We start from the raw sequence: 10788 nt of genomic DNA, 5'->3' as shown, positions 1-10788 counted from the left end.
ACATGATTAATTAAAATCTAAATAAGCTTTATGAAATAAACTCAATTAAACAATGAAAAGATAATAAAATCTCAAATGTATGTTTGTTTCATTGGAAACAAATTTTATGAAATATTTTCAGGAAATCTACTAAACAATAGAAAATATTTTACACAGATTTATTCAAACACCAGAAATAATCAGCTATTCCAAAAAGGTAAGTCATTTTCCAGAAATCATTTTTCGAAAACCATTTTCAATGAAACAAGCAGAGCCTTAATTTAATTATATATTATTATAAAGTAAATAAACCATCAATAGTTTTCTAAAAATATATATAGTTAATTATGTGATTGTTATATTATGATTATCTTACTACTTTCAAAAAAAGATAATATTAATGGGAAATGTAATCACAAGTCTTAAATACGAACCAAACATAAAAATAGAAAATTGCTTTCTAATAAAACTACACACAATGGCATTTACTTAATGAGAAATAATAATTTTATTTGAAAATGACCACAAGTGAATGAGATAATTTTAATAAGGAGAAGATTTTCAAGATCAAATTGAAGATTATACCAAATACAAATAAATAAAAAGCACAAATGTTTTGAACATGTGGTGGCGCTGTGTTGTTTTATTGACATTGGCGTTGGGTAAAGCAATAGCAGTTCAAGACTTCAAGCACTGGTAACTTGTTAGACTAGTTTCGTCATCAGATCAACGAAGGGATGGGTATGGTCTTTCTCAACACACCATGTCATCAAGCGGACACCCTTTCTAGGCAATGGCAGCGATCCCATGATGCCAACAGGGATGATGCTAGAGCCCGGAATTGGAACCATGTGGACCGGGGGGCCCCACCCATAGTCAACCTGGTTGAACCCCAACCTACCCCATTCCGATATAAACAAAGTGGTGTACCCTAGAGGTGCTAGAAATGGCTCCTTCCCATTTCTCAAGTAATCTCCATTCTTGAACTTACCAAACTCAGAAGGTAGCTTAGTCTTGGCTTCTCGTATCAGTTTAATCACTTCGATTGCTGATGCTTGTTTAAGCAAGTCGCAGGGAGCTGTGATTGTTATCGGGAAGAAACAGTTGCCATAGAAGCCTTTAGGCAAAGGAGGCTCCACTAGCTGACGGCAATTTGCAAAGAAAAGAAGCCGGACTTCAGTACCTGGCTTCAAGTTTATTGCTCTTGTTCGAAGGCTCCAAAAATTAGCAGCCACGATTTCGAAAGCAGAGCAAGTTTGCCCCGTCGATTCATGGAATTGTTTCTTTAGCTGATTGATTTCATCCATGGAAATATCAATGCTCACATGCTCTAGCGGCTTGCCAGGCATCGGGGGTGGTGGCACTGGCAAGTTTGCCAATTGGATAACATTTGCTTCTTGTGTTGGAGTTGGAAAAAAGTCCCTTTGCCACACCGGTTCAACGCTTAGATGTTCCATACCTCTCGCGAACTCCCCTACAGCGTTTAGGAACTGTGCAGATCCTAAGCCATCGCATATGGTGTGGCAAAATATTAACCCTATGACGAAACCTCCACATGCAAATTGTGTCACCTGAGACAAAGAAAAAGAAAAACCCATGCACGGTGCATGCATTAGGCTTAATCACATTACCATCATTGCTGGTTTAAATTCAAAATTATGGTACCTGCATTTGTACAAGAGGTTCCATGCCTTCACTGTTAGGAACTTGATCAGGAAGAAGTTCATCATAAGGAATGTCAAAATTAGCATCGTCGAAGTAATTGAATGCATGAAGGCTAGAATCAGCTGATGCCTCGACGAACCAGGCACCTTCTCCCGAACATTCAACCTGAAGCTGATTGTTATCGGACTCTTTTAGCCGTCCAGCAAGTGGATAGTAAGGCACCAAGGCCTTGGACAAAGCTTCCCTAATGACCTTTGATGCTTCAGGGCCATGTTTGTATACATGCAATGTGCGGGTATAGCATCTTAGAACCGGCACTTTATCAATGAATGACAAGTCAAGCTTGCCAGATGGTGTTTGCTGAGATGGAGTCACTAGGCTTCGCCTTGATCTCACAACACAGAGCGCCATTGGTAAAGAATATGGCTAAGAAAATGATGATTGCCCTTTTAACAGACACCCATCCTTATATATGTAAAACCAGATACTGGATATCTGTATTTAAGACTAGACTAATCTTCATCTTGGCTTTCAAGTTCAATTTGGCAATGGAAAACTATAAAGTTTGCCCAATAGCGGTTGCGTGCACAATAAGTTATGTTAGGTGGCTTTGAATTAGTTTAATTTTATAATAGTAGGACAAATTACACTCACTAAATTTTATATTGAATAATACGATGATAAATTATTAATGCCTCATTTAGCATTGGTATTAACATCATAATACATTTTTTAGTATAATAATTTTTTATACAATATTAATAATAAGAGATGAGATCACGTTATTAAAATCCGTGTTAAACAAGTCTAGTACTAAAAATTTGTTTTTTTATTAAATCTCGATACCTATTACATCATTTAAAATGTTTTTACACATTGTATGTAACACTCCTAACCCTCATTCGTTATCAGAACATGGTTACGGAACACTACCAAACTTTACGAATTAAATACGGACATTTCTCAACTTTTGTTACACATATTAAGAATCAATTATATAACACTCATATTGTCCCTTAGATGGACCTTCGAGGCTCAATATTCACCTTAGAAGTAAATCGGGACTAAACCGGGTATTCAAGGAATTTTCTCCAAAATTTCAAAAATTTTCTTAGAAGTAGGGGACACATGCCCGTGTCTTTGCCCGTGTGAACGAAACTAGGTCATTTTACAAGCCATATTTCTCACCCAATTTTGTGTCTATTAACAATCAACATTACATATATCAACAAGCCATAATTAGACATTCAAAACAAGTCAAAATAAGTGGCTAAACTCAACACACTATATATAAGCCATCATTAAACAAAATACCTATACATGCCATTATAACCAAAATCAAAACATTCGAAAATACTGATATAACCAATGGATAGTGTGATATATCTCCGACAAGCTTCCAACCCAATTGAGCTTCCGATAATCTAAAAAGTAGAAGAAAACAAATACATAAGTAATGGATGCTTAGTAAGCTCGTATAAACTTTAATCATAATACTTCCTTTTCAAATATGAAATTTATACTTATCAAGAATAATCTAATGTTGCTACCACAATACTCATGAAGCTATATTTAACAACTCACTAAGTGAATAAATCTACAGTATCACTTACACATGATATCCCTAGCATAATAAGATTTTAAACAACTTTAACTTTTCCAAAATTTCTTTATTTTCATTTGTGTTTCTTTACTTTCCACACTCATTCCATATGCATAACACACCAGTCATAAGCATATCATTCAACCATAGATATAAGCTAGTGCATTTAAACACAGACCTTTTTCGAATTAATCACACGACAACTCATTTTATAAGAAATTGCATAACTAAAAATTTATCATTCTTTCATGAGCACAAGTATATTTTCATTTGAGCATTTACCCTTTCAACGCATCATATAATAAACATATTACCATTTGACCAGTAGCTTGACACTTGTTTAAGCGTCAACAACAACACTTGTTAGCATACTTGAACATATTTCATATAAATTCAATATTGATAAACTTATTTTATCAACATATCACACTTGAGTTTATTACTCATCACGACTTACATAATTTCCATGTATCAACATATCAAGATATTGATATATATACATATCATGACACATATCATTCTCTTACTGTTTCTTCATATACATATGTCATCCAAAAACAACTCTAGTTATTTTACCATTCGAAGAACGGCTTACGAATATGAGTACATTGCTTTCAGAAGCTCGAAGGTTGAACAGAAGCTCATGAGAGCTAAACAGAAAGTAAACACGAAAGTTCGCAACAAATGCTGAACTTCGGTTTGCTTGGGTAATTTGTCGTCAACTCATCCTTTACATTCGTAGTGTCATAACCCAGTTATGGTCATATCATCAGAATGTCATAACCCAGCTATGGTCTTACATATAAACACTGCTATGGTCCAACCATGGTCTTATGTTCATAGTGCTATAACCCAGTTATGGTCTAATCCGTCAATTCATCATTTGCCACAGAACAATTGTACTCAATCTCGCATTCAATCCAATTGAGTATTAAATTCGATAATATATTTCCAATAATAATTCAATTCCAGCAATAGAACACACATATATATATAATATTCATCACCAAATAACATTCACTTTAATCAAATTTATACAGAACATAGTTCATACGAATTTACCAGGCTAAATTGCATAAATAACAAGATATAGGGGCATTTTGTTAATTTTCCATTTCCCTCGATTTTCCACCCGATCTTGATCTAAATTAATGTTTCATTCAATTTATTAATTTAAATAATAAAAAAATTCATTTCATGCAATTTGGTCATTTTTATATTTTTACAAAATTACCCCTAAAAATTTACTTTTATTCAGTTTAGTCCCTACGCCCAAATCATGCAAATTAACCATATTTAATGCAAACCCATGCTAGCAAAATATTCACGGCATTCAATACAGCCCAATTTTTCAATAATTTCAAAAAACCCTTGTATTTTTACTATTTCAACAAATTAGTCCCTAATCGAAAAGTTCATCAAAATTACTTAATAAAATATTTTTAAATATCAACCAACATCTAAAATTCATCATTTAATAACTAAAATCATATAGATTCATCAACGGCAACCGAAAACTGGGAGAAAAATAAAGAATTGCCTAAAAACTTTCTAATTTCACTTTTATTTTATTTTAATTTCAATTTAATTACAATTTTACTTTATTTCATTATTTTTTTCCATGTTATGCGCCACATCTTTTCATTTAGGCATAATTGCTATTTAGGTCCTTCTTCATTTATTAATCAAGCCATTTAGTCACTTTATTATAATTAGCAAGTTATGCACATTTTTCAGTTTAGTCCTTTTTAATTAATTAACTGTCGAAACGTTAAAATTTTTCAAGGAAACTTTAATACTACCTTAATGGCACTCCGTCAATATTTATAAAAATATTTACAGCTCAGTTTATAGAAACGAGGTCCCGATACCTCATTTTCTAAAACCATTTGAACTAGGGTTTTATCATTCGAATCTAATAATTCATTATAAGACATAAATTACTAATTCAATTTTTTTAACCATATTTGACTCGTAAACATTAAATAATAAAATTTACGAACTTACTCGCCAGATTTTGTGGCCTCGAAACACTGTTTCCGACATTACTGAAAATCAGGCTATTACATTTGTAAATTCTAATATAAAAGTTTTTCCTCCCTTATTTTTAGGTCCTTACTCAAAAATTAATATTAAAATTCTGTTTTTTTCTCCTGCATTTCTAACATTATTTTTAAGGAATACATTTGATTTTTTTTAAATGATTCCCAACTTTCAATTCTTTTTCAATATGTTATTCCAATAAAAATACATACCAAATTCTTTTTGCGTTTTATTTTGTAAAATATTTTATTTGATGAAATGTTTTATAAAATAATTTCATTAATTTTAAAAAAATAAAATTTATTTAATTTTATAAAAGATAATATATATTTGATAAATATATTTTAAAAAAATACGGAAATTAACACTTTTATAAAATAACTTCTTATTGGAATTTTTTTCTTTTGGACAAAAGTTATGTTTCATAAAGAAATACTTTTTTCTATACAGAGATAGGGGATGAAGGTAACTTAGTTCGTGTCCATGTCAAATATCTATTTGATAAGAGCTTTAGCTATCTCTTTATTCAAATCAAGACTCATAAAGTAATACATTAGTTTTACTTCTTCTACAATTTTACATACAATTAATTAAGTCTTAACTTAGTTGACATCAGTATTGTCGCCACTAGAAGAGGACATGAGTTTAAATGTATTTAAATGTGTTTTATCCTCCTATTTAGGAGTAGGAAAAGAGTTATAATATTATTGCACTAACTAATGAAAGAGGCATAAAAGTGAAGTTATTTAGATTTATTTTAAAAGAATTTGGTTAACATGTAATAATTGGAGATGAAAATAACCCAAGTTTGTTTTACTTGTCTACACTAAACAATATTATTATTGATACTTAAGTCTAAAATGGATAAGAACTACAAAAGCAAGAGAAATGAGATGACTAAACAAAGAAAGGATGGTTTGGTATTTATAGGAATAAAATAGTGATAGTTGTCAATTGGAACCTAATTATACCATTTTACTAAATGAAGCAACATAATCCATATTGCGTCCAAACAACGATTATAGTATATAAGGTGCAGTGCAGTGGGTATATTTTTAATTTTTAATTTTTAATTTTTAATTTTTAATTTTTAATTTTTATGTATATTTGACTAAAGAGAAAGCAGAGTGTGTTCCTTAAAAGCAATGTCACAATGTCGAAAGTTTAAACCTGAAGCCAACTACCTCTCAACAACCACCACGATCTTGAAGACGCAAAAAAGTAAAAGGCTTCTTTTTCTGTTGTGTTGGTTTTCTGAGATGGCAGATGAGCCTTTTCTCTCCCCCCAATCAAAACCCGAATTTCGGCACATCCTTGATGACTCTCATCATGGCTTTTATCTCACAATCCCACAGTCAATCTCAACACCAGCCCTCTTGCAATCTGAAATCGAGGACCACCCGCAGATTCAACCCCCTCCCCGTTTTGATTATCCTGTTCCTAGTACAGGGTCAAAGAAGCCCGGTTCTCTCAAGCGATGTAAAACGGCTCCGGCCATGGCTGTCATGCGTGATTTGAAGCCCAAAACACACCAAGTGCCTAAACCTCAATCTGAGTCCAGCTCCATTATCAGGCAAGCTGTTTTCTTGCTCTCCATTTACTTAATTCTCGGTGTTGTTATTTATTCGTTTAACAGAGATGAATTCTCGGGTATCGAGACTCACCCGGTTGTTGATGCTCTCTACTTCTGTATAGTCACTATGTGCACCATTGGTTATGGTGATATAGCTCCTTTAACCCCAGCTACCAAGATTTTTGCTTGTGTGTTTGTGTTGGTGGGTTTTGGTTTTATTGATATATTGTTGAGTGGGGTTGTGAATTATGTCCTCGACTTGCAAGAGAACATGATATTAACTGGGATTCAGATGGAGAAATCACAACAAGGGTTTTCAGCTAGGGATTACATTGTTGATGTGGACAAAGGAAGGATGAGGATTAGGCTTAAAGTCGGTTTGGCACTTGGGGTTGTGGTGTTGTGTATTGGGATCGGATCTCTGATTTTGTACTTTGTGGAGAGCTTGGACTGGGTTGATTCTATTTACTTGTCTGTTATGTCTGTTACCACAGTTGGATATGGGGACAGGGCCTTTAAGACTCTGCCTGGACGCTTGTTTGCTGGTGTTTGGCTCCTGATTTCGACGCTGGCTGTTGCTAGAGCTTTCCTGTATTTGGCTGAAGCAAGGGTTAACAAGCGGCATAGGAGGATTGCCAAGTGGGTACTACATAGGGATATCACTATTGAGGATTTGCTAGCTGCTGACATAAACAACAATGGTTTTATCAGGTCGGGTTTCTATCTTTCTAGGTAATTTTGGAATGAACTCTATGTGCTGCTTGTTTGAAATTAAAGGGCTTGTAGTCTATGAATTCATGAGGATGTTTATTTATTCTCTAGCAGACTAATGGGGCTTGTTTGTAGTTCTTTTACTTGTGATGCTTAAAATTTCTGGTTGCAGTAAATCGGAGTATGTCATTTACAAGCTCAAAGAAATGGGGAAGGTTAGGGAGAAGGATATATTGCAGATATGCAATCAGTTCAGCAAGCTGGATACAAATAACTCTGGGAAAATCACTCTTCCTGATCTCTTAAAATATCAAATGTGATATTCAACAGACCAAGTGAACTATATTCATTTGTCTAGAGATTCTCTAGACTTGTTATTGGAAAAGGGCATTTGCATGGGGGAGTTGTACATTCATTCAGGTTAGAAATCCCAATTTTTTTACTTTTATATTGTGATATATAAAAAGAAAATGGAATCAGAAAAGAGAGAAAGGGCAACGAGATGCTTCTGATCTCATTCATATTTGAATTGTAAATTCTTTGTTGCCTATGTATTCATCATCCCCACTTTTGAAATATATATAATGAAAAGTAAATACATATTCGTAGATGATGCTTCCTTTTACCTTCGTTTTCGTTTTGTTCGCAAAAGTTCTTTGCTTGTTCAAGTAGCTTAGAGATCTTACAGGTGGAATTGAGGGATCCATAATACAAATTATCTTCACTCACTCTTCAACTTTCTAAATAAATGTATTTGTTGGATTAGATGATGAGTTTAGCTCTTATATGATCCGACCTACACACATATTAAACTACGGATTTTGATAAGTTCGTATTTGATTATTAGAGATATTATACAATTCTTTAATTATGCTTGAAATTGATTGGTTCATTTATGTAGAACTAGATACAACTTTGTTTTTTTAAAACTACCATTTTTATCATTTATTTCAGTTTTACTTATATTTAGTTTCTTTATCCTTTTTTATTATTCTTCAATTCAAATCCTTCAATTTTTATTTGTTTTAGTTTCAATTTAATTTCAAACAAACAACTTGGAATCAAATTTTATTGAAAGTTTGAATTTTGGATTAAAGCTGTTAATCTTATTTTTAAACCTCTTCCTACTAAGAATTTTAATTTTGTATTTGTGCTTATTTGGTCTCATATTTATTCGTTTAAGTTAAACAAATATTTCATGAACATTAAATGAATATGTTCACAAATATTAAATATATATATATATTATATTTTAGATAAAATCAAATATACTATAAATAAATAAATAAAATAAGCCCCCAGATAATAATTCTATTAATATATAATGATTTAATAATAAATCAGCTTTTAAATGAACTTTAAATAATTTAAATGAACGTAAACAAGTTTGTTCATTAACAAAAAAAACCGAGTACATTTTGGTTTAAATTGATTGATTTAAATTGGTAAATGAAAATAAACTAACAAAATTAAACTGTTGATCAAAAGCTTACATACCGTGATTGTCTTGGTGCAATAAGCTGGATGACTATAAGGTTGCTCGGCCTAATTCTAGTTCATGTGGATTTCTTAGATCGACAGCCAACATTTGATCTGAATTTCACCACCAGCTCGCCATTTCCAAATACCTATAGTAATCCTTTTTTTACAGAAAGAAACCAATATTCTCCAAATAGATAGAATACGAATTGTTCTTATCAATCAATACAACCATGTTTGATTTTCATCATAATCCAACATACCATTTGAAATCTGCAAGACAAGCTGAATCTGTTTATTCAAAGATTTGAAGTGGTTGCATTAGGCTAACGGCACCACTAAATTCTTTTATGGAAGTAATTTATTTGGTAAGAGTCAACGTATCATTGGAGAATATGAGAGTACTAGCAGATACAAGTGTAGTACAAATTCATCCCACCAAAATAGGTTCTTGTATGTTCAACGGGCACTCAAAGAAGTTGCTAGTACTGTAGTACAGAGTCCGTTTAGTACAAGTTGTACTGTAAACGTTATTGGGGGGGGGGGGTTAGCTTAAATAGCTCAGAGTTTGGGTTATTATAGCATAGAGCCATAGACATCAGAGTGGCAGGTTTCTTTGGGGGCATTCCAACAGAGGCAAAACAAGATGAGGTAACAGTCAATATTGAGAGAGAGTGAGAAAGATGGGAGAGACAGACAAAGACAGGGAACAGGCTGAGCATGGATGGATCTACCAACTGATTCTGTTGTTTCTCCGCCCATGCACTGCCTCTTCCCTGGCTCTGCCTCCTCCATTTTTTTCCTCCCTCTTTTTTTATTTAACTTTTTCACCTTATTCCATTTTGGAATTATTATTATGACTGTAATTTAGATCCAGGTTCATGATAGGTACCTTTTAACAAGGTAATTGTGGTGACTTTTGTTGAGCCCCAATGGCCCCAGCTCTTTTTTCTTCATTTTCTCTCTATTCTTTTCATTCCAAGTATAGAGATTATTCGTTTTACTGGTAATGGAAATTTGCATTTTGATTCTCCAACCATTTCCAGGAACCTTATTGTTTTTTCCACTATCACCATTGATTGGGGGAAATGACACAATAAGAAGACTTGAATAAATGCTGCATTGCTTTAAGTGACAGACTGGAGATAGATAGAGGAGAGGAAGAATATCAGGGTTTGCCACAATCCAGCTTTTAAATTCACCCCGTGGCATGGCCACTAGGTTTCTGATACAGGTTGTTTGGGCAAAGAAAGGTTTCTTCTCAGAAAATGGAACTTCACACCTGCACCCCAGGACAACACCCTCAATTACCAACTGTAAACTACTGTTGGATGTTTTATGCTTGGAACAAGCTTGTGTTCTTTGATCTGGGTTTTGAATAGAACTAGCTTCATGCAAATGGACAAGACTGCAACAATGATGATTTATTATTTCCTCAGATGTAATGTTATCTGCTTTTGCTTCCATTTTGTCTTGTTATCTCGTGATTTCGGGAAAAAAAAACTATCACTCTAAATTCTGGGTGTTTTTAGCTTCAAAGTACTGATATTTTATGAAATCAAGTTCTTGGTACCTTAATGTCGATTTCGGAATTGGAAGACACCTTCAAAGAGTAAAAATCACATCCATATTAAGCAAATATGATTTGGAATTTTGTTGAGTGTGTTTAAGATTCAAACCAATAATCACTAGGGAGATGAGTAAAACAAGTCTAGCACATTATTTGCAACCTTCA

General features: G+C 33.2%; 2 protein-coding genes across 3 annotated transcripts; one reads left to right on the top strand and one right to left on the bottom strand.

Moving 5' to 3' along the window:
• Positions 1 to 437: 437 nt before the first annotated feature.
• Positions 438 to 2172, bottom strand: LOC107912245 (acyl transferase 4). Its single transcript, XM_016840328.2, has 2 exons — positions 1645 to 2172; positions 438 to 1550 (listed from the first exon to the last, which is right to left on the bottom strand). Exons 1-2 carry the CDS (start codon positions 2053 to 2055, stop codon positions 684 to 686), a joined length of 1278 nt encoding a protein of 425 aa, XP_016695817.1. The 5' UTR covers positions 2056 to 2172; the 3' UTR covers positions 438 to 683.
• Positions 2173 to 6226: 4054 nt separating this feature from the next.
• Positions 6227 to 8182, top strand: LOC107912247 (two-pore potassium channel 5). 2 transcript variants are annotated; one of them, XM_016840330.2, is made up of 2 exons: positions 6227 to 7574; positions 7747 to 8182. In XM_016840330.2, the coding sequence occupies exons 1-2, from the start codon at positions 6436 to 6438 to the stop codon at positions 7892 to 7894; spliced, it is 1287 nt and encodes a 428-aa protein (XP_016695819.1). In that variant the 5' UTR covers positions 6227 to 6435; the 3' UTR covers positions 7895 to 8182. The 2 variants fall into 2 exon arrangements, with proteins under 2 accessions (XP_016695819.1, XP_016695818.1); XM_016840329.2 differs by having other exon boundaries at positions 6227 to 7595.
• Positions 8183 to 10788: the final 2606 nt, after the last annotated feature.

Source organism: Gossypium hirsutum, chromosome D11, assembly GCF_007990345.1.
Source record: "Gossypium hirsutum isolate 1008001.06 chromosome D11, Gossypium_hirsutum_v2.1, whole genome shotgun sequence".
Taxonomy (NCBI): Eukaryota; Viridiplantae; Streptophyta; class Magnoliopsida; order Malvales; family Malvaceae; genus Gossypium; species Gossypium hirsutum.
Note: the sequence above shows the minus strand (reverse complement) of the source record. Positions and strands in the feature narration are given on the sequence as shown.